Source organism: Sceloporus undulatus, chromosome 4, assembly GCF_019175285.1.
Source record: "Sceloporus undulatus isolate JIND9_A2432 ecotype Alabama chromosome 4, SceUnd_v1.1, whole genome shotgun sequence".
Taxonomy (NCBI): domain Eukaryota; kingdom Metazoa; phylum Chordata; class Lepidosauria; order Squamata; family Phrynosomatidae; genus Sceloporus; species Sceloporus undulatus.
In genome coordinates, this window is record NC_056525.1 from 112,362,992 (window position 1) to 112,388,013 (window position 25,022).

The 25,022-nt window shown below is 38.5% G+C and overlaps 1 protein-coding gene across 1 annotated transcript in view; it reads right to left on the reverse strand.

Annotated features, from left to right (window-relative positions):
• Positions 1–25,022, reverse strand: part of COL11A1 (collagen type XI alpha 1 chain) — a gene marked incomplete at its 5' end in the record, with an annotated part of 325,199 nt that overhangs the window by 39,671 nt on the left and 260,506 nt on the right. Inside the window, 7 exons of the mRNA XM_042464341.1 lie at positions 9,375–9,428; positions 11,907–11,960; positions 13,009–13,062; positions 13,263–13,370; positions 15,700–15,753; positions 24,780–24,833; positions 24,931–24,984. Of these exons, the coding sequence (XP_042320275.1) occupies positions 9,375–9,428; positions 11,907–11,960; positions 13,009–13,062; positions 13,263–13,370; positions 15,700–15,753; positions 24,780–24,833; positions 24,931–24,984 (432 nt within the window). The remainder of the gene's footprint in view (positions 1–9,374; positions 9,429–11,906; positions 11,961–13,008; positions 13,063–13,262; positions 13,371–15,699; positions 15,754–24,779; positions 24,834–24,930; positions 24,985–25,022) is intronic.

Here is a 25,022-nt window from a genome sequence, read left to right on the forward strand (position 1 = left end):
GGTCCGGTTTCCCGGCGTTTATACCCGCCGCTCTCACCTGGCGGGCTCCTCCCTGGCTTCCCCCCAGGTGTCCCTTAAAGGCCCTACGCACATTCAGAGTCATCAGTCACCCAACTGAAAATAAGCTTGCTTGCTTAAAAGACAAAGTGTTGTTCGTTATTTACAATTCACATAAACATGATGCGCCAATTTGTTAGGCTAAAAACCAACATTGCCCATACCTATTTGCCATATTATTAGGCTTTCTGTGTATATTTACTCAAGGGGAAGAAACAAAATTCACCTAATTTTCAAATAGTAGCATCATCTTGCTGAGGTACCACTTCACTCTCCCCATAATAGAAAATACAAAACAAAAACAATCCCACTATAAGTCCCTCTTAGATTCCCTTCCCTAGCCAGACATTTTGTATTGTTCTACATATTATGGAGTTAAAGAGGCTGCTTAGCCGACCAAGTGTTTTACCTTAGGTTTAAGGTATTATTTTTATTTTTGCATATAATCAAACTCTATTACAGTGGGACCTTGTTATCCTCTGGGCTTTGGTTCCAGGATTCCCCATGGATAACAAAATCCATGGATGCTCAAATCCCATGAAATATAATGGCAGAGCAAAATGGTGTCCTTATATAAAATGGAAAATCAAGCTTTGCTATTTGGAATTTATACTTTTTTTTAGAATATTTTCAAGCCATGGATGCTTGAATCCGTGGATAAAAAAATCAGTGGATAAGGAGGGACAACTGTATTTCCCACCACTTATTCCCTCCCTTGGTACTTTATTCTGGGGAACCCTTGGGTTCTCTGAAAGCTTAGTTTGGGTATTCCTCAATTAGAATAACAGTAGTACCACAGAAGGTGCCTAGATAATGTTTTGCTTCCCACTCTTGATTTACTCCTCTGTGTTGGTAATAGTTGTCATGTTGAAGTTTCTTGTCCTTATAAAATGTGTACCCAGCTATTTAGGGCTTGCTCCTTCCAGGTTTGATGGAGTCTTCAATATATATACCCTGAACCCACTCCTATATTGGGTACAAGTTTTATCTGGCAGCCTCATTTGGCCTCTGCAAGGCAGTTATGTCATGCCAGAGAATTTAATGCCATATGTTTTGGAGCATTGTGGGCAATGGCAATGCATAACCACTGAGAGCAGGTATCAGGAACAGTGGCTCTGTTGGAGTGATGGCACCAAAGTGCCAGGTTGTGAGCTGATACTGGACTTTTGGATATACAACAACATGAAGGAATAGAAACTATGTTAACTAGCCATGAGGGTACATCTATTTAACACTACAAATGTGCTAAAGGAATAACATGCTTTTCAGCACTGAAAGACTTAATCTCTATAAACCAATTCACAAGACATATATATAATCACCATGAAGGTATTTTAGTAGATCCATTTTACATGACAAATAGGCTAGTGAAAGTGACTTAACATGAAAAGGGCTGGTATTTTCCTTTCTAGTACAAAGTGCCCTAAATTAGGATCCTGCTTGAAATGACAGGGAATTTGGCTGTTTGGTCCGATTCACAGGATAATCTATGAATCTGTCCCTGTATATTCCATTGGTGGTGAAAGAGAGGAAGGACCCCTATGACAGTATTTGTGGCTAGCTAGATAACAGTGATAGATTCTTGAGGGTTTGGGGAAGTGGAATTTAACTGCCAATAACAAGCACAGCTGATTCAAGGGCTTTTGAGGATGACTAATTAACTGTGGTGGCAGGAGGTGGGGGAAATTGATTTGAGGAGACAGGCAAACAAACAAGGAAAAGGGAAAGAAGGGGGGCTTGTGCATAGTTAAGAGTGCAAAACTGAAAGAGAAAGGCAAATAAATGGGTTCCTGTGCATGAATGTGGAGACAAAACAATGAATTTGCACTTGTCTGTCACTAATAGGTGGAAATATAAATTCATGATGGCACTGTTTTCCAGCTGTCACAAGAGCCCCTCATTATGTAAAACTGCATTGCTAGCACTGAGATATTGCAAGAAACAGCCATTTCTGTGCAGGAAATAGTATTTCTGTGCAGGAAAATTATTTTCTGCACAAAAAATGCTGTTTCCTGCAATATCTCAGTGATGGCACTGCAGTTTTACATAACGGAAAGCCGTGCCATGGATTTATATTTTTACTTATCTGTGACAGACAAGTGCACCATAGTCAACAGAAAATGCTGTTTTACAACCACCATGCAAATTTTTCACAAAATACTGAACTTTCTTGCAGTGGGAAGGGAATTGCTAAAATTACTCATTTCTTCCTTGATGAAGAAACTTGGTGAAGAATCACTTCTCTATTGAAAAGCAATGCTGCTGTGAATATAAAACTCATTTCCTTGTACAACATTAAGCTTTCATATATCTATGCAATCTAGTATCTTCAGCAAAGTAAGGCTTGCCAACAGCAGCCATCTCATAGGTGATGGAATGCCCTCCAGAAGATTCTGGAGAACAAAATATTTGAAGTAGAAAGGTCCAGAACTACAAATTTCATCATGAAAAGGGACAACTGGATTAGATATAAAAATCAACTGACAATATGAGAACCATGCTGAGGCACTCAAATTGGCTCAACAATTCAATCCTGAGCTCGATGTCTCTGACTTTAACAATGTGAAATTATCTTCACTAATGAAATCCCTGCTTAAATGTATGTCTTGGAACATTGTTGGGTGGAGTTCTAAGTCTAAAAATCCTGTGTGAAAGATTACATCTATAAATTCAACGTGATCGTTCTCCCAGAGACATGGTGAACAACCAAATTGGATATTAGCGGTTATGTTGATTTACAAGCTAATGCTCAGCTTGGTAAAGGAAGAACAAGAGCAAGGTTTGACATACTGATTTCTACAGCCCTCAAAGCCTCTATCAAGGGCCTGCCACATTATGAACAGTTTGCCATGCCTTGTTTAATTGAACTTGGTATATTTTTATTGGTGATGACAAATGTATATATTCTACCATGTTCGGAATTTGTTAGAAAATTACATTAATTATGCTGGTATATGTTTTGTTCAGATGATGGGACAATTTTATTTAAGATTACTTAATGGGAACCCACTACAATCATCCATCCTAACTCGCAGATCTCAGATCCGCGACCTCAACTATTTGCAGAGGGGTGACCGCTATTTCTAATGGCATGCATGTATGGCGGGCATGCACCATTCAAGCCTATGAGGCTTGAATATGCATGAGCCTCCGTTTTAGTGGGGGGGGGTCAAGAATGGATTCCCGTGAAAACAGAGGGACAACTGTATTTGACCCAGTATTTAATACAAATTAATACAAATGTGGATAATTTAATACAAATTAAACACTGAGCTTGTTATTCTGCCTTCCACACCTTCCTCTTTTTTTCATCTAAAAAAGAAAAATGAATTCATCAATCAATTCTATTGCAAGCAAGCTACTGTTTATGATTAACACTGAACCTAGATATATTTTTAATTAAGTTTTTGTGAGTGTCAAATGGCACATCCAGGTTTTGAGGCCATTATGGAAGGGATAATGTGTTTGCCTGTTTAGGAAGCATATGTGGAATAGTTTTTGCCCTTATATATACCATGAGGGAGGAGGGAGGTCCTTCCAAGATTACTGGGCCTTGCAGAGTTGGGTCTGGGATCAACAATTTTCTTGTGTCTTAAAAAAACAAAAAAGAGAGTCTCTTTCTGTACAATTCCTTTTAGCACAGGGCTAGAATCTATGTGGCTTTCAGGTTGCATATGTATTGTGCAGGTTCTGATGCCCCCTCTCAGGTTCCTCAAATTGATTAGGGAAAAAAATCCAGGAAAAAATGGAGCATAATCTCTTTGGAGGCCTGTAGAAGAGTGTTCTGCTATTTGCCTATCACCTTTCCACACTTTCTTTTAACCCCAAATATCATTTTTTTAAAAAATCCAGAAATGGCTATTAAGTCATTTTTCATGAAGGGGTATATGTGGCCCTCCTGAGTCTATGGATGGTGGAAAATGGGGTGGAGGTGCCCTGGTGCAGTTGCATGCCCTATTTTAGTGTCTTGGTGTTGAAGGAAACAAATGTACCTTGGGAAAGGTAGCATTTTGTCTCAAGTCTAGTAAATACATTCATCGTTAAATTTTCAACTGAGTTATATTCCAGTCCTAGTAAAAAGATTACTAATGCCACTGTAATTGTTTTCAGCATTATAAATGTGCAGTAAGTTGGTGGAACAAATAGATTATTGTGTAAAATTGATAAAACTAATTAAGCATGTCAGCTCACTCAAGCCTATTATACAGAACAGTTTATCTCATTTTGTTAAATAGATTACAGCTTACATTTAATGTTGCTGTATGTTTTTTTTTTTTTTTGGAAAAAACTGTTAAGAATTAAACTAATTGCTTGACAGAGAAAGCTTAGCTGTTCACACATCTGCAAAATTATTCAGGGTGTATATCTGTACAGCTTCAAAGACTAATAACAGTGGGATAATTACATACCTATCAACTTTTTGGATGTTACTAAAACACAGCAGTTTTATTTTTTTCTGAAGCTATTACTTTTTATTTGGCACTAAACATTATTCTCTCTTACGTTTTACTTGGGAATGAAGCTCAACTTAAAAAAATGTATTTAAAGACATTGTCTATGCAACACAATAGAGTGTAGTGATGTGTAGAAACTCCTCATCTCCACTCTGCACAGATTGTCTCAAAGTGGAGTGATTTCTTGACAAACTGAGAGAATGGCTTAGATAATTTGATTCAAAATATACCCTGTCACATTAATGATTGGAAAGCATCTCCCCACAAATTGTTCGCTGAGTCTTAACCCTCAGCCCATTCTGCAAGTCACCTCCCCTACTTACTGTGTGCCATTGATTAGAAATTAGTTGGTCCTAAGTCTCTGAATTAGTTGACTCTGAATCTGAGCTCCATCCAATAGGGGAAGGGGGAAAGTGAAGGAGAACAACTCCATTTCTTCTAGCATTTTGCATTATTATGACACCCTATTACAAAGCATTCTGGGTTTGAGATGTACGATTCACTATTTTTTAAAAGCATGCAATAATAAAGAATTTCAAACATTCTCTCCTTGCCGTGTGAGATTACAGTGGACCCTTGTTATACGCTGGGGTTTGGTTCCAAGATCCCCTGTGTATAACAAAATCCGTGGATGCTCAAGTCCCATTAAATATAATGACATAGCTAAATGGTGTCCCTTATAAAAAATGGAAAATCAAGGTTTGATATTTGAAATTTATACTTTTTTTTTGAACATTTTCAAACCGTGTATGCTTGAATCCGTGTATAAAAATCCGTGTATAAGAAGGGCTGACTGTACTTCCTAGACTTTTTTAATTTTATTTCATTTTTGTAAAAGAAAATTGTGGAAGACAATGCTATTTTCTACAGAAAAACCTTTTTTTCCAGGAAACATTGCTGTTTTCTACAAAACCCTGTGTTTTGGTCAAAATATTTTTCTTTTTTAGTAACCATCTCCCATATTTTTATCCAAAAAGGGCCCCAAACTAACTTTAAAAAAACTGTATTCTTTACAATCTTTCCTCTTGCTACTAACCTTGCTGCTATAGCAAGAAGGAACATCGTATTGTTCTGCAACAGCCTAAATTTTCCTATCAACCTCTCCAGATGAGAAAATTCATTGCAAATTCCTCTTGGTAGCATGAGTTATACACTGACTGCAAAGCAAACATTGATTCATCATTTTCACTGTGTGGATGTTCCCTGAGAATGTGGCACTCCTTTTGTTAGCTTCCAACAGTTACCTGATAGTGTCCATGTTTGGAAAAAAAGTCTCAACTTGAGTCAGGAAGTTTAGGGGGAAAAATGCTGACACTTTTAGCTACTTTGAGTCTTACTCCAGAATCTTAGACGCTTATCGCGTGGGTTATTAAACTGATTTATCTCTATCCAGTTTAAAGTTGAATTCGGGTGGCATCCTGATCTTATTGGGCATTTTTTATTACTGAATCTGCCACCTGAATACAGCCCAGGTCCATCCCTGCTTCCAGAGCTGATCCACCGGCCATTTCCTTAAGTCAGAAAACAGCCAGATCCAAAAAGAGCCATGAGGAGCAGCTATGGAAGCCTCCTATTGTCGGACCCAACAAGAGTTGTGAATAGTGAGTTAATACTTCTGCATACTCATTTACTTCAATGGCTTACTCTAGTTGGATCCAACAATAGGATTATGGCTATAGATGTAAAGATTTTTCTCAAATTGTCTTTCTCTCAGTGAGTGGAGACACCTCAAGGGGGAAGGAGAGAGTGAGTGCCATGATTCCTTGCCTTCATCTCAGCATTCCTCCTTCTCATTTTTGTTAAGGTTTTATTTTTTGCACAAAACTCATTATGTTTTATGTATAAAAAACCTTCATTGAAATGTTCGCCAGCATTTCTAAAATGAAAAACAAAACATAAAGAAATCTTGTTCCTGAGAATGAAACAAGTGAAGATTTACACCCCTTATTCAGGCCTTAGCCTTTCTAGGAAGTAAATATGTGGGAACTCTTCAGTTCATTCCAGCTTTGTCTTGAAGCTGGTATTGTCAGATAGTAGATTATAGGAGTCTGAATGTGTGCCAGTCAAGCCATCCAAGTGAAGTTATTTAAGGAACAAGACCAAATGAAACAATTGCTTCATACAGTAAACTCCATCATTCAATCTCAAACTACTCCCTAACCAAAACCGAGTATTATTTCATTAACTGTTTAACCGACAGACACATGCTACCTTACAATGCATATTAGGAGTAACATGCTGAACATTTCTGTTGTTCCTCCAAGATAAAATTCATCTGTAAAATGCCTTTCAACTGTCAACCAATCAAATCTTTTTAAGTTAACTCATCAATAGCCTTTCAACTATTACAGCAATTTAATATGAATTTTTTTGTTTCTCAAAATTTCCATAAGGTTACTTTTTAAAAAAATGTATTCAAGCATATGTATAATTCTCTATAAATTAATAAATTAAAATTATATTCTCAGTATTAGAAAGAAAAGACCATCATTAATATTTGAATTTTTTTCTGTGTTCCAGTAATCCATCAGACCCAAAAGAGCTCAAAATATAAGCCAGCATGTCCTCAAGTCATAGCCTTACCAATTAAAAACTGCTCCTCACTAATTAATCAACTAACTCTTTAGTTGATTACTATACCAATTAAATGGATCAAAGACTACTGGTCTATCTTTAATGAATTAGCACATGTTATTGGGCTACTCTCTTTTTTCTTTATAGAAGTGGCAGTAAAAGGGGGGGGGGGGAATGACAAAGAACCAAGAACTGAATAATTCATCTGTGCTAGGGTCTCTTAAAATATAAAATCTCCATGCACTCATTATATAACACATTCGGAATATATTATGACAACACCAATGCTGTTCCAACATAGCATAATTGGTCATTATCACTAACTATCTGATCAAGTATGCTGATGAACTTAATTTAAGTGCATTTATTGTCTTAGAGGTCACAGGTACCCAAGAGACTGATCTGATATACTGTTGTCTTCAATTGATGCCCTATTTGAATAAATATGAATGGAGACCACACATTTTCCAAAGCACACCACATAGTAAATTCTTCATAAAATGTTTAAAGGGAATAAGGTAGATGATGAAATTACAAGAGGCACATCAAAGACCACACAGACTGTATCTTGGACATTATTGCATTTATATATTTCCATCTTGTCTTTCTACAAGAAAGTGTCCAGATTATAATTTGGTTAAAAGTTCTAATTAAGATTTTTGGGGGATAGGAATGGGGAGGAACAAAAGTAGTTTGTAGTCACAAGTGTTTTTCTTCCCAAAAGTGAAGTTGTAAGATGTTATATCAGAACTTGCTGTGAGCTATGTTAGCCTCCATTAATCAGGAACTCATTCACACAACAGAATTGTAGTATTATTATTCCACTTTAATGGAATAAAGTTAAAAAATCCATTAAAATGTTTATATATTCACTCCTAAAAAAACCTAAAATGTATTCCTTAAACAATATTACATTTATTTAAACTCCCCCACACATTATTACTAAACAAAATTCCTCCAGTCATAGTCTAATTAATAATTATATGTAAATGATACTTAAATGTACAGACATTTGTTTCAGTGAATATGTTATTGAGGAATATACTGACTATTAATATTCCAAGTACAAGGAACTAAAGTGGCTATAATACTGAAAATGAGCTACTGATTATAGTTGCTCTTTACTACATTTACGACAGCATATGAAGTGGTTTCCCATCAAATGTCATTTTTAAAAAAGTTAAAACGTTATTCTTATTGGGTCACTGTGGGGATTGGGACTGGGGGGACCAAAAGTGCTACACTTTGCAATTTTTGGCCATTCGGGGACTAACAATTGCCCATACATTTTTTAAAGATTGAGCTTCTGGGCTTTGGAGATCACCTAATGAGCACTGGGTCCACAAAAACTTTGTCCAAATAGCTACATACAGCCTATGGGCCACACTTTCCCTACCCCTGAATTCCTAGCTGTGCTTGAGAAATGTCTGGGTGTGCAGTAAGTGATGCAGAGCCATGAGAGTCAAATAGTTCTGTGTTTTCATAAGCCCATGATACACTGGTAGAGAGGGAAATTAAGACCCTCCTATGCATGTTTGTGAGAGCCAACATGGCTTAGTGGTTTGAGTGTTGGAACACGACTCTGGAGACTAAAGTTCAAATCCCTGCTGAGCAACAAAACCCACCGGATGACCTTGGGCAGTCACACTCTGTCAGCCCTAGAGGATGGCAATGGCAAACCCCCTCCAAAGAAACCTGCCAAGAAAATTCTGTGATAGGTTAACCTTAGGGTTGATAACTTGGATATGACTTGAAGGCACATAACAATAACAATGTATGTTTACACATACATAAATCTTATTGAGTTCAATGAGGCATACTCACAGGAGCACAACTACAGAAGTCTAATTTTGATAATAGATGGTAGAAATTTTACATAAAGTGCCCGCTTATGTTTACAGTTGTTTCAGTCAATATAACCTATACTGAATAGAGCAAAAGTATTTAGAGCCAGTGTGATGTTTGAGTGCTGGATTAGGACTCCAAGGGAGGAGGGTTCATTTCCCAATGCTGTCAAATAACACTCTCTCAGTCTAAGAGAAAGTAAATGGCAAGCTTTCTCTAAATTAATCTACCAAGAAAATCCTACGATGGGGTTGGCATAAGTCAGAGTCCACTTTAAGGCACATATCAACAATGAAATCATACTAATATTGTAGATTGTATGTGAGTTTTCCACTAATTATAATGGTATCTCACCTCGCTGATTATGTTTTAAAATCCATACAAAATAGTACTATTGAGTTGCCAGTCATAGTGGATGGTATTGCATAGGAAAACATGACTTACTCTCTTTCCAGGGGGGCCAGGAGGGCCAGCTTCTCCTGATGGACCTGGCGGGCCCTGAAAAAGACAATATCCATGTTATTATGACAAAACTTCTTAACAAGTGGCACAGAAGTACAGGTATTACTACAATGAAACACTACAAGCATGCTTAACCTGTCATTGTCAAGATGATCATACACACAAATTGTGTGTGCCCCCATTATAAGGGAAAAATAATCAAAACAGGTCACATTTTAATTACCTATTTAGAGTCTGCTAAGCTAATCGGGGAATTAAAGCAAGCAAACAAACAAAAAACCCACACAGAACAGCTGCTCCTGTTTAGCAGGATTTAGTGATGGCATCACTAAACATTCAGCTACATCCCTACCATGCCATGCAGAACACTTGAAGCACAAATATGAATTCATGCAAAGCCACCTCAGATGACCACATGGCAAGGTGGGACAGATTCCGAAGATGTTCTTGAGGTGGCATGATGGTATGACACCTTTTTTAAAAAATCATGTACAATGACAGTATCTTGCAGATAACTGGAAACCTACAAAACACACACCAATAATCAGAGGAGGAATATTATTTGGGAGACTATGTTTATGAATACTCAGCATGCATTGTATGCACACAAGAACACACAATCCCAACTTACATACATCATATAACTTATATATATTGAGTTAGACAGTGACCTTCTCTTTCAGGTACAGTGGGCCCTTGTTATCCACTGAGGTTTGGTTCCAAAATCTGTGGATACCAACACAGATGCCTTGGATACGAAAATATGTGGATATTCAAGTCCCATTATATACAGTGGAATAGTGAAATGGAGTCCCTTAGAGAAAACAGCAAAATGAAGATTTATTTTTTGGAATTTTTTTTTGAGGGGAATATTTTCAAGCCATGGATGGTTGAATCAATGGAGGCAGAATCTGTGGATCAGAGGGCTGACTGTATTTAATGCCAATTGTCCTACAATTATGGGTTTTATTCAGTTGTTTTCTTTATTTCTTTAATTCTCTTGTTGAATTGTTATGTATGTGTTCCCCATTTTTGTTGCAACTATTTTAATGTTTAGGTAAAGGTAAAGATATTCCCTATTGACAAGGTTGTCAAGTCGTGTCCAACCATAAGGGGGGTGCTCATCTCCATTACTAAGCCGAAGAGCCAGCATTGTCAGAGACTATTCTGTGATCATGTGGCCAGCATGATTGCACAGAATGCTGTTTAACTTTCCCACCAGAGTGGTACCTATTTATCTACTTGCATTTGCATACTTTCAAACTTGGCAGAAGCTGGGACTAGTGATGGGAGCTCACCTCATCATGAGCCACCTGGGCTTGAACTGTCAACCTGCCGATCTTGCAATCAACAGAGTCAGTGTCTTAACCACCTGAGCCACCACATCCATATTTTAATGTTTACTAAAGAATAATATAATTTTCCAAGGGAAGGATGAGTCCTATTGAGTATACCTAAAATTCCCAGTTCCTATAATTACTGCAAACTAAGCTCTTTTAATTCCTGGCTATCACCTAGACTCATATACCTTTCATGTATCACATTTGATTGCTTTGAAACTTTCAAAGATGTTTGACAAATGATTGCTAAAGGCTACACCCAGCACAACCAGAATAAAAGGGGAGTGGAGGTGGTACTTCCTTTAGGTCCTTAAGCACCCTGAAAAACTGCTCCAGAGGATTGGATAACCTTTTAAAGCCAATTTTTCTGCCACTCCTAGAGCCGCAGGCAGAAGGAAAGGCTTGGAAATTATGTGACCTGTTCAAGTGTCCCATTTGATTGACTTGTACATTCTCAACTGCCCACAAGAATGTGGATCAGGGGCCCATTCACATGACAAAACTATAGCACTATTATGCCACTGTAATTACCATAGTTCTATCCTATACAATCATGAGATCTGCAGTTAAGGAAGGAGCACTGAGAATTCTCACCAAACTAAAAAACAAGAACCCAGGATTCCATAGGATAGAAGCATGGCCATTAAAATGGAATGATAGCGCTGTAATTTTGTAGTGTGAATGGGCCTCAGGTCATTCCATTTCACATATAACTTTCTCAAGGATCTAGCTTGTTCTATATTCACTGAATAATTTAAACACAGCATCAACTCCAAATTGGTACTAACTTATTCAGTTCTGGATTAGCTCAAGCAAGACATAACCTGGAAGTAACTTACAAAATATCCTGGCACTGAAAATGACTGAGGGAAGAAATAGTTGTATGAATCACTTATTCTGATGCTTATTCATCCATTTTTCACATGTTTTGGCCCGGTAAGTAAAAAAATTTAAAACTGAGAAGAAAATGTAACCAACAATTCTAGAAAAAAAGTGTGCTTTTGGATACTCATAAGGTTCAGAAAAAATGCTTTTAATTTTTCAGAGCAAGTCATATCTAAAGTATTGTTTGAAGTGTAGGAGATAAGGGACACTTGGCTTTTCCAGACATTCACATTAACAATGAAGATGTGGAAGCTGTATTACAGAGGAAAATCATACAGATGTTACTTACAGGTTGGCCTGGATCACCATCTTCACCTTTCTCTCCTGACGTACCATCAGTCCCCTAGGGAAGAAAAAGCAAATAAAAGGAAAGAGAACAACAATATTCACGGTACAACTTGTACAAAAATCTAGTCACAGTGATTCCCAAAGTGGGTGGTATTCCCCCCCTGGGGGGGTACTGGAAGGTTCCAAGGGTGCAGTGAAGGAAAAGTGGAGCAGTAGGGAGGAGGTGAGAGGAAAAGGGGGGCAGTGGGGGAGGGGTTCAGTCAAGGTATTGGTGTGCAGGAAAGACAAGGGGAACCAGCAGTCTTTAGGATCGTGGTGGGGGTGTGGACTGCATGAAACTTCTTTCCAGGGTCCCCAGAAAATCACCACAAAGCCTCACTGATAATTTTGTATGGTGGTATCTCCCACTCTTTCTTTTCCCATTTGAATTCACTCCTTTACCAATATCTTTTGCTAGTAGTGGCAATTGGGAAAATTGTGTGAAGCTTGGGCACAGTTCAAAGCAGCACCATTTTGGGACAAGCTGGAGCCAAAGGTTAGAGCACATGTTGGCAGGGGAGAAGTGGTGGCAAAAAGGTGCTTTCAAATTTCGGACCCTGCTTAAGCTTTGCGAGCTTTGCTGGGACTTGGCTGACAGGTTGGAGTTACACTGCTGCTCCTGCTTTCTTTCATCAGATGGAGTGAAAGAAAAGATAGCAGAAGAAACCATTTTTGTGGGAGAGTGGCCACTTGAAGCTGTGTGGGAAAGAGAGGTCCTGCCTACACACCACATATGCCATTCTGAGTTCCTTGGGGGAAGAGTGGCAGACGTGGCAACATCAACCTTCTCACAAGAATGGCCTCACATTCCTGAGGTCAATACTTATACCAGATTGTAGCTCATCCATGAAAAGAAAAAAATCTAGCAGGGCATTCCCAGGGCTTTGGGCTTTATTCATTTGTTGGACAAAGGTTATTGTCAGAGGTGACTCAACATTTCTAAAAATTACTCTATTTTGATAATGCCATTATCCCAGTAGGCCATATTCAACAAAACCAATGGGAATTTTACTTGGCCATGAAAATAAAGATGTTCATAATTTGTATTCTTAAAAGATACTTACAGCTGGGCCAGGTTCACCAGGGGGGCCAGGGTCTCCAGGAAAGCCAACGGGGCCCTATGCAAACAGACAACAATATAAAGCTCATATGTTCCACTTGAAAGGAACATTCCCTGAATAGGGAAAATCTGGTTAAGATACATGCTGTGGAAATAAGTAACACTCTAGAAAATTTTGAGAAGAATTAACCTATGAAGTGGGACCATTACACCATACGCCAATAACCTCTATACTGCATTTTTAGTTGGTTCACTTACTGGATTTCCCTTAGGTCCATCATCACCTGGAGGTCCTTTAATACCAGGGGGTCCAGCTGCACCTGGTGGTCCAGCCTCACCCTTTTCACCCCGTTCTCCTTTTGGACCCTGTAAAAGACAGACATAAATTTAGATGAGAGATTTTGAGGGAGAAAGTGAATCACCTTTAGAAAGCTTGGATGAAAAACAATAGTTAAGATATTTTTTATTGGAAAAGTTTTATTGCAGCAATAAACTCCAATAATTACAGACTGAAAAACAATCTGTAGAATGCTACATCAGCATCAGAAAGTCAATTATGTCAATGACAGCCCAATAGAGGACAGTTTCGTAGATAAGGATTGCTTCCAAGTAGAAATAAAGGAATCCGTTAAAATTAATGGGGCCAGACCAACTGGAGCAAAAAACATTTTTAACTAAAGGTTAAATTTACAAATACAAATGCGTGCCTCAATTGATAACAAACCAACTTCTAAACAAAGAGTAGCATTTGGCACAAAATTTGAGACACTGAGGATCATTCTTAGGTATTTGGTTTAAGCAACCTCAAATGAAGCAATATTACTAAAATTAAAAACTCCTGAGCCATACAAGAGTTGTGCTAGAACATTGACTACAAAAACTTGCAGGGCTGAAGGAATACACTGACTGCCCTTATTATAAATGAAAGAACAGAGGGCCTTGATACTCCTTTGAACATTCATTATCATATTCTTTTGGTGGGGATTAGCTGAGCCCTTTTCATGAAAAACTATACCCAGATATTTGTAAGATGATACCTGCTCAATATGGTTGTTATCTATTGACCATTTATAGTGAGTATGTCTTTTAGAAAAGAGCTTTAATTTTAATGCTAAAGGGCTAATATCTTGTTCCCGTTTTACAAAGTATTTTTGATAAATACAGTGGACCCTTGTTATACGCTGGGATTTGGTTCCAAGATCCCCCGTGTATAAAAAAATCCGTGGATGCTCAAGTCCCATTAAATATAATGACATAGCAAAATGGTGTCCCTTATAAAAAAAAATGGAAAATCAAGGTTTGAAATTTGAAATTTATACCTTTTTTTGAACATTTTCAAACTGTGTATGCTTGAATACGTGTATAAAAAATCTGTGTATAAGAAGAGCCAACTGTAGATAGATATTTTATCAGTAGATGTTTTGTCTAAAGCCATATTTTACAACACTGTTTAGTTTTCTTGCAATTAGGTGTATGGCAGTGTATTTGTATTTTTTGTACCAGAATATAATGTATTTACATGAATAGTCTGTTACCATTGTAACCATTTTATTTTCTGTGCTGGCTTTATGCCATAATAAATATTGCTATTGCTATTGCATCAGAAAATAAACTGTTAATTTTGGAGTATCCCTCCTCCCTTGATTACAGGAAAGTTGAGGATGGAATTAGAAAATAAATTATTACTGAAATAGTTCATGCTGATGATCTACATGAAATTATTTTTAGTGAAACTGAACAAAAGAACACTGATGTTAGCATCCAAGTATTACAATGACAAGTAGACATTTTGCAAAGGGAATGTTGTTAAAACTCCATCACAGAACTGCAATTAAGAACAACGAATGACTGCAGGGGATATCCAAGTCATACCACAAGGAAATCCCAATCATGTAAATTAGAATCAGGGTTTTGTTTGCATTACACAGTACTTTGATACTACTTTGGTGGCATTGCATTGGCTCTACCCTATGGAATTGTAGGATTTCCAGTTCTTTAAGGTATTTCTCTTCTAAATAGCTCCTATGTCTCACCAAGCTACATATCTTAGGTTTCCACAGGATGCTTCTGGACAGCTAAAGTGGTATCAAAGAGCCATAACTGTAGAGTGTGGGAAAAAAAAATCTAGGTCGATGAGTCAACCACATTTCAAGTCAACAGGTAAGAAGATCAAAAGGATTAGAGAACCAGGTAGGAACCTAGCAAGTGGACATCTGATGAGAATCCAGGAACTGGGGTAGGATGAAGAACTGAAGAAATATATGCAGTCCAGTAATATAAGAACAATCCTCATCCCCTGAAAGATTGAGTGTCTAGATGCCAACTCAGAAAAACAGACAGTTGTACGAAATGGGCCTAATAGCAACAAAATTGTGGGGTTGAAAGTGTTAACATTAACAAGAGCCCATATTTTTCTAGGCAATAAATAGAAGCATTCATAATTCCTGAGAGAGCCAAATAGATGGTTTATGTAACCAAGGACAGATAAGGTCTTGGGAATGCTACTGCTGCTCCTTATGCACTTTTTTTGTGGGGCAGGGTTGAGGAAGAAAGTGGTTGGGTTTGTGAGGACCCAGTTGATCCCATTGCCAGCAAACCTGACTCCTGACATGAAGGAATGAGATATTATATCCTCTTTAAAAAATCTAAATATCTCAGGTTCTCTACAATCACATTAGCAAAAACTGGTACTTACACCTGTGCCAGCTTCTCCAGGAGGTCCAGGGTTGCCAGCTTCTCCAGGTTCACCCTAGAAGAAGGCAGGTTAAAATTATTTTACTGAACTGACTTTTTCTTTCTTATTAGACAAAAATAAAATACTATATCTAGTACTTGAATGCTCATCAAACAGGGTTTTGTGTTTAGTCTAGAGGTAAATCCCTGAGAATTAGAAAATGCTAATGGAAAACTACTTCAAAGTGAATTAATTTAATTGGAAATGATGCTAGGTGCTCAAACAAGGGAAAGAATCATAAATAAACAAAGTGTCGGTAAATGAAATAATATGCCAGCAAATAATAAAATCTTCATTGCAGGTCTCAAAAGCAAACACTGCACTATTTATTGGCGATGATAGCTCTTTAGCAAACCAGATGGCTAGCAAAACACCCATAAAAAAGTCTGTGGAAGCAAAATTTAAAAGGTATTAAAGAAACATTTAAGTTAATTCTTCTCTTGAGCTCAAACTCAGAATCCTACGAAATCTAAATATATCATTTCAGTAATGAGGAATGATGGGTGAACTCTCCTTAGCTTGCTTTGGAAATAGTTTGGTATTTATGTGTTATCTGGCTATTTGTGAACATTCTTTCTGTTTTCTGAATGCTTTTTATAATGGTACATGTAAGCACACTGCCAGTACTATACACACTATCACATTGGTCTCTGGGAAGTGTAGTTTGATTTGGCGTATCTGTATGTTGGGAGCTATGGTAAACACAATTGCCACTACTCATGGCTCAGACCCTGAGCCTGGAAATAATTCATTACACATTTACTGATTATCCATAATTCATTAACATCAATAAAACTTTTAAAATTTGTTGTTTAATAGTTTCAAGTAATGATCAATTATTATTTTCATTTTGATTCATTATTCATCAATTTCAGTAATTTTAAATGATTATATAAAGTTTAATATACTAAAATCAATCCTATAAATTTTTTGAAAGGTTTGATTTTAACAAATCACTTTTCTTTAAAAAAAATTAGAAGTGACACATTTACACTAAAGTTTTCAATCTCTGCTTGGACATTTGGCATTTTCTTTTGGTCAGGTAAGAGGTGAAGGGTGGCAGCAGGTCCATGGAGTGGTGGCAGGCTGGCAGGCATGTAAATACCTGCCCATCGCTGCACCAAGCCAGAGACTGATCCGCGTTGGAACCAAGGGCAGGGTCTGTGGTATCCTGTCCATATACTCAGGCCCAGAATCTTACTGGATTGGAAAACCCGCTTCAATAGGGACATTTCTCATGCTGGAAAAGCTACCAGTAAAGCTGAAATAGTTATTCAGTATACTGCCAAAAGCTTCAGGCTATGTGAAAGTATAAACCCCTTTCTTTAAAATATGTCCTGCTTGGTGTTTTCCCATGGCACTCTCCTAAAGAACAATCAGTTTGAACACATTACATTGAGGTACAAAGTAGGAAAAAACTGTAAGAAAAGCAACCCCTATATTTGTAAACTGGAATTTATGGTTACTCAGTTAAACATATATTGAGAAAAAGTTATAGTAATATATGGAAAATATCTAATCCTAAAACCCAGCCAGGTAACATGTATTTTTGCATGACAGTTCTAATCATCCATCACCAATAGCTATGTTCTGTATGACTTATGGGACCTCTAGTCCAGCAACATAAGGGGGTGGCACATATTTTCTAGTTTCCCCAATCCTACGCAGGGCAAAACTTTGGTGACCAAAGAAAAGGCCAAGGAATTTGTTTACTGTTACTTGGAGTAATATTATTTTATTGTGAGACATTAAGAGACAATGAATCAGCCAAAACTTCAAGATTTTCAGAGTGTTACCTAATTAATTTTATTATAAAGAATAATCCACTGTTCAGACAAGATACATCTACCTAAGATACGGTGCTGTTACTAAAAGAACACTGTCTACAAGCTATCTCATATGCATGCTGTTTGTTGATGCTTTGGCATTCAAAAGCAGTGTGAATGAATGGTGTCTCTCTATGAGTTCAGAGCTCCATTTCTTGCTGCAGTATAGCAAAAGAGAATGGATTTGCATATGTGGTCCTCTCTGCACTTGTCAGGATACTCTGGGGCAGCCCAGAGTATTCTGGCCCCAGAGCTGCCTTGACCTTCCTCAGTTTCCTCTGTTCCAGGATGGGGTGGCTGATGGTGAGCACCCAACCGCCAGCAGACAACAGAGCAGGATGCATTTCAAACAGTTACCTGGTGTCAGAATGGAGGGTTTCATATCTTCTGGGAAGATATGGAGCAAATAGGGACTTATCTGGTTTGTTTGCGCCAGACTTGGGGTTTGGCCATGCATCATCTAGACTCCTGGCCGACAAATCTGAGGGAGGCTGGTTTATTTAACCCATGCAGACAGGGCCTGAGACTAGTGGGTCTTTCACCCTACACAATTCTAGCACCTATGGAATCATAGGGTTTCTAGTTTGCTGAGGCACTGGAGCTCTCTGCCTGAAAATACTAAATGCCCTCCTCTAAACTGTAAACCACAAGATTCTACAGGATGAAACCATAGTAGTTAAAGTGGAATCATCATGGAATCATGTAGTGTGAAAGAGCCAATGATGCTGCTCACCCTACTGGGAGAGCTTGGACTACTGCTGCCATCATCAGTTGCTCAATACTACCATGCCCCTTTGTTTGTGTGGTAGTGTGGTTCTTTTTTTTTTTTTTGCTACCACCTCTGCTACATCCCCTTTCATTTCCCCAGTTTCTTGATCATCATGGCTTATCACTACAGCTATGCTATCATCTACAGCTGGAACACACATGCCTCCTTCTTGCTACTGCCTTGTCAAAATGTTTGGTGTGTCTTTGTGCAGAACTGAAACTCAGCAGGACCAGGACATTCCTGAGTCAGGAATCCAAAGAAGAGGATGTAGCAGTGAGAGAGGAGCAAGGATAGTAACTGTGGGAAAATCTGGGCTATTACTGAATTCTAGATATATCACTGACTTGAAAGATGGTTCTTCAGCTTCAGTTTAAAAATTGACATCCCCTCTCACATTTCATATATTGCAGAAGAGCTTCTTCACATCTGTTTAAAATATAACCATAAAGATTTGCTCTGTTTGCCCTTTCTTCCTCCTTACTCAATGCTTTAATTCCAAGGACTGCTCTAAAAGAGTGTATTTTGGGGAGTAGTTGGTTGTTACGCAGTTTATGACTGAGTGCAATAAAAACCCTTCAGAATTCTTATACTGATGGAGTCTGGAAACATTAATCATTTGCCATGCCACATGATTATTATGTTTTACCGCCTGAGGGGGTTAGGTATCGGGGGCACTGCTCTGCAGTGGTTCAGGTCCTTCCTCTCGGGCAGGTCTCAAAGGGTGCTACTCGGGGACTGTAGCTCCAGTAAGAGGTACCTCACTTGTGGGGTTCCTCAGGGGGCTATTTTGTCCCCGATGTTATTTAACATCTATATGAAGCCGCTGGGTGAGATAATACGGAGTCGTGGTGCTGGGTGTTATCAGTACGCTGATGACACCCAAATCTATTTCTCTGTATCTCGTTCGTCGGCCTCGAATTCCGATGGCATCTCTTCTCTCAATGAATGTCTTCAGGCGGTAATGGGCTGGATGAGGAAAAACAGATTGAAACTGAATCCAGACAAGACGGAGGTGCTCATGGTAGCGGCCCCGAAACCAAGAATTGGGTTGCAACCTCCAGTCCTGGATGGGGTCACACTCTCCTCCAGCGACTGTGTTCGCAGTCTGGGGGTGCTCCTTGACTCGTCGCTCCTGATGACAAATCAGGTAAATGCGACGGTCAGGAGTGCCTGTTATCAGCTTCGGCTGATACGCCAGCTGCGCCCTTTTCTGGAAGTAAGGGACCTCGAGACGGTTGTGCACGCGCTGGTAACCTCACGCCTTGACTTCTGTAATGCACTCTACATGGGGCTACCCCTGTGCTTGACTCGGAAATTACAGCTGGTTCAAAATATGGCAGCCAGGCTTGTCTCAGGAACATCTAAGAGGGACCACATTACTCCGGTTTTGAGGTCCCTCCACTGGCTGCCTATCAGCTTCCGGGCCCAGTACAAGGTGCTGGTTATCACCTTTAAAGCCCTAAATGGCTTGGGTCCAAGCTATCTTAGGGACCGCCTCCTCCCGTACAATCCTCCCCACGCTCTCCGGTCCTCTGGGAGGAACTTACTACAGCCTCTAAAATCTAGGCTTGCGGCGACCTCCCAGAGGGTGTTCTCTGCTGTCGCCCCCAAACTCTGGAATGACCTGCCGGATGAGATCCGTCAGATAACATCATTAGACAGCTTTAAAAAAGCGGTCAAGACGGATCTCTTCCGGCAGGCCTTTCCAGATTAACCATCCCGGCCCAGGTTCCTGATTCCCTCATTCCTCCCGTGGCCCCATCTTAGTGATGGTCGAGGATCAACAGAGGGATATCAGGGTTTTTAGTTTTTAATTGTTGTTTTTATGCATTGATATTGTGTTTTTAATATGTTATACTGTTTAATATTGTCTTAAGGGGGGGAGGGATAAAGTGTTTTTAATTGTCATATTTTATATTTTACTGTTGTTAACCGCCCGGATTGGTTTGCCAGAGGGTGGTATACAAATAAATATTATTATTATTATTATTATTATTATTATTATTATTATTACAGCAGCAGCCTTTGAGCACTTTTGTTTATATAATGGCATACATAAGAGTGGGAAACAACTAAGCAAAATGGGCCTTTGGTATTCACTGGTGTTTGGTTCCAGGACCTTCCTGTGGATACTAAAATTCATGTATGCTCAAGTCTCATTAAATACAATGCCATACTAAAAGAGTGCTCCTTATATAAAATGCCAAAATCAAGGCTTTTTAAAAAAAATTTTACATATATTTAAAATATTTCCAAGCCATGGAAGTTTGAATCGTGGATACAGAGGGTCAACTGCAGTTAAAAATGAACAGTAACTAGAGCACAACAAGGTATGGAGATGGCTTATAAGTTTTTTAAAAGGCTTTAAACATTGGTTTTGGTGACTGATGATTTCCTTTCCACACAGCCACAGAGTCTGCCATGCTCACTCAATCAATAATAGTCAGCCACAATGACAGCAAGGATGACAAAATGTGCTTCTTCTCTTTTATAATGGACTGTGAATTGTATTATCTGGGATGCTGTACACAGTCTGAAGCGGAACTTTAGGGCAAAACATGATATCGCAAAAGCACACTCAAAAAATGGAATGGAAATAGAGATTAGAAGTAGAAATATAATGTGTTTTCATGGTATGAGGAATCCCACACTGAGCTTTTTTTAAACTCCAAATTGTGTAAAGTAAAAAAGCCCCTCCAAAAAACCTACAGTATCTTTGTATATATTCTTTTCCATCCATTATTTACTTGTAATGGTGAGTAAACTCTATGACACTACACATATCTCCACTAGCATGCCCCATAATTAATATGTTTTTTCTATACTTTCTTAGAAGCCTTATGATTTTTCTAAGAATTCCCTAAGAAAGCTGGAACAGGAGGTTGACCTTAGTCTTCTCTGATGCCCCTCATTTTCCCAAGCAAACTTTCCTTTGCTATTGTGTGTGGTTTTGTGTGTGCATTGCACTGGCAGTGGGGATGGTTGTCTGTGATAGGAGTGGCTTGGTAGATCTAATTCACAAGGCCAGTATCCTCCTGAACATTCTTTGCTATGAATTATATGGAATCGTTTTGTCTGAAATCTCTGGACTAGACAGTATCACTACATATTAGTAAAGTTAAGTTGCAAGGATTGGTGTTTTTTGTACATAATAACATATAGTATAATTAGCTTACAATCCATTTCTCCCAAGAGGGAAGAAAAAAAAAAAAAGAAAAAGACAGCTTTTTTTTCCATAAACCCATCTTGATATATATATGGTTTCTGCACAGCACTCTAAACTTCACTATTGATCAGTGAGTGATTTATTCAAATAGGTAAGTAGGAAAATGATGGAGCATTGGGAGTGATTCTATTAAAAGAATAGTTTGAACACATTGGTTAGGATCCTATGATTTCTTTTGACATACTGGTAATAGAAGAGAGCTTTTGCCTGAAGAGAATCTTTACAAATCATGGTGGGAGGGGGAGTTATGCTGAACCGAAGTTTTGTGACAGATGTCAACACTAGTGGAACATATCGTTAAAAGAAGAAAGGATAACCTTGGGCATGGTAAGGTGAATTGCAGGTTATTTTACTGCCTTGAAAAAAGAAAAGAAAAAAGAATAGCATCCAAAATAAGTAGCTGCATCTTCACTTGGAAAATTAAAGTACCTGAGGGCTCCATGGCCCAGAACTGCCTCCCTTTCTGAAAGTGATTAAGAAGTGCTTCATGACAAATCCAAATTATTTTGACTGACCTGTGACTTCAGTCAGTGTTTCTGAATCCAGAACTATGACAGATCTGTACCTGGAGGGGTAGGAGCTGTGGAGTGCATCAAAAAGTATATGGGAAGGACTCACTATGCTTAGAGGCAAAACATTTTTAGAGAGGGCGTCATCTGTGAGAAGTGCAAAGGCAACTTTGAAGAGAGCCCAAGCTTTTTAGCCAACTGCTAGGTCAAAAAACAAAGGCAGACTAGAAGGGTCATTTTGTTTGTTTTGCTGTGTCAAACCTTCACACACAAGCAAATAAAACTCTACAGGTTTATGTAATCATCTAGCTATGTGTTTTTAAAAAATCAAATTACTACTGCAGGATCACATAATTTTCATTTGCCAAAGGTGTAGCCATATGATTGATTGACTGATTGATTCAATTGATTGACTGCATTAAAATATCACCTCCCAGTTCACTAAAACACCCAAGGTTGATACAAAACAGATTTAAACAATTCTCAAAAAGAAGAGAAAAGGCAACAGAGTCCTGTGGTATTTAGAAATTTACTGTATGCATTCATGAACCTTAGGCCATTTCATCAGATATATGGAATAGTATCCAGAATTTCAGGTACATTTCACATGCATATGATGAAGTGGACTGTAATCTAAAAAAAGTCATGCTACAATATTTCTGTCAATCTTTAAGGTAATTTTTATTCTGTTGTACTGTAATTAGTATAATGCATTTAGCCTATCACTTTGCAATTATTTATGTAATAGCATGGGGCTATTTTTCAATTTAAAGCTTGGTAAGCTTTGGACACTGTAATAACGTACTTTGCTGAAACCATACCACATACCACTTTGGAATGCTTCACAGAACCTACTTCTGCTAGGTTTCTACCTCCAGTGATTGGAATAAAGGTAAAATTCTGCCAAACGGGATAGCATTCAGATGTATGAGTTGCTTGTGCTTTTTTGGGAAATGATAACCACAAATCCAGCCATGCCTCATATTTTCAAAACTCTTTTTTGTATGTATTGGCTCAGTATCTTAAACTGTTATGTGTGTGTGTGTATATATATATGTGTTTATTTGTTTAACAAAAGAAAATCCAGAAATACAGTGGGCCTTTGATATCGGCAGGGGATCCATTCTGCACCCTCGCTGATACCAAAATCTGTGGATCCTCAAGTGAAGTGTAGGATTACACCCAATCTTTAGTTGCTGAGTTTATTTGTTACCCCCCCCCCCACACACACACACACACTGGACTAATTCTGCTCTCTCTGGATAATGTTTTTGACATGCCAAATGTGTACCGAGAAGATTTTTCCACACCACTTTTACAGTGTTCTCACCGAAGAAGCTCCCTTCCTCAGTGTAGCTGTCTTGGTTCCTAGACTGGGCAGAAAAAGGAACATTCCCTATCTTGAATATTCCCAATATGCGATGCTCCATTGCAGTCAATGCAACTAGAAGTAGAATGGCAGATAACTACACAGAAGGAGAGTAACACAAAAAGCAACAACTGTGAAGGCCAAACACTTGCAGATTTTCCAAATGCAATGGGACAGAATCTCCCACCCCTACATATAGGATGCTGGCAGATGACTCTAGAGTTCCAGAGAAATAAGAGGCTTGGGAGAAATGCCCATTGTAGTAATCTGGGAAGAGAAGTTCACAGGTTAGAAAGTGTTGCATTTTCTCCAGTGCTGTCACACTCAGTTTTCTTCACCTCAGGATGCATCAGCACAATAAGAGTATGAAAGGGCTTCAAGGAATTGGCTGATGTGCTTTATTACCTGCTGTGGGACCTTTGTCTCCAAAGGCTGTTAAAATTTTGTACTGTGCACAGAAGATGTGTACGGATAGTAAAATGATTTTTCAGAAGATTGCCTGATTAGGGATATATCTCTTAAATACAGTCATGACCTTTTGTAGAGAATGGGTCATGATCCCTTCTAGAGTCTGTTTGTTTATTGCCTATAAAGCCTACATCATGCAATTCCTAACACAAGTATCACAGACAATTAAACCTTATTTCCCAAAGGCTCACCTAAAAGGCTACAAGTAGTGACCTACTGTTTCACAACACATCCATTGTCTCTAACAGAACCAGATATCACATCCAGACCAATTCTGATCTGAGTGAAAAAGTTCTGGCAGAAGGCAGGAAAGGAAATCTATTGTGGTCTACAAAACAGAGAATGCACTTGCAGACCAAATGAAGGGTCAGACAACACTGACTTGCCAGAATGAAAAATAAGTGGGAATGAGAAAATAGAGCCGGCAACTGAGCAATGAGAAAGAGGAACTGCATTACTGAGTTTTGGTATCCCCTGCTTGACAGGTAAGTAATAGTATTGGGAAAGGTATCTGTTCATTTTCTGTGTCTTCGCTCTGCCCCTGTCTTGCACTCTAGTTGGTACAACTCAAAAATTTGAAAGGTCCCTGGAGTATGGGAACAGGTGGAACAGTTTGATTCAGGGTCTTCTATTTAAACACCTTCGCTTACAGAAGCTCTGATATTTTATTCTAAATTCTGAGTTCCCACCAGAGCCTACTACGTATTTCCAGCATTTTTTCTTCAACCTTGAGAATTACTAACATGGATTTTTGGATGTTTAAATACATGTCTACAGATTAGAATACAGACACTTCTTACAGTTGTGCAAGACATAAGCAAGCTAACCACTGAAATTATTGGCACAGTTGGGTTGCCATTATCTGCTTGCTTACCTTTTCACCAACACCTCCAACAGAGCCAACTGAACCTGGAGGACCTTGAGGACCCTAAGATGATGAAAACATTTAAGTTGAAGCATGTGTTGCTTATTTACATACAAACAAAAAATGAATACAAAAACCATTAGAAGGTTGTGTTTCTTACATCAGCTCCATTAGGACCCTGAGGACCTCTTGGGCCAGGAGGACCAGGAGGACCCTGCATGAGACAAAAATAACAATAACAGTTAACAAAAA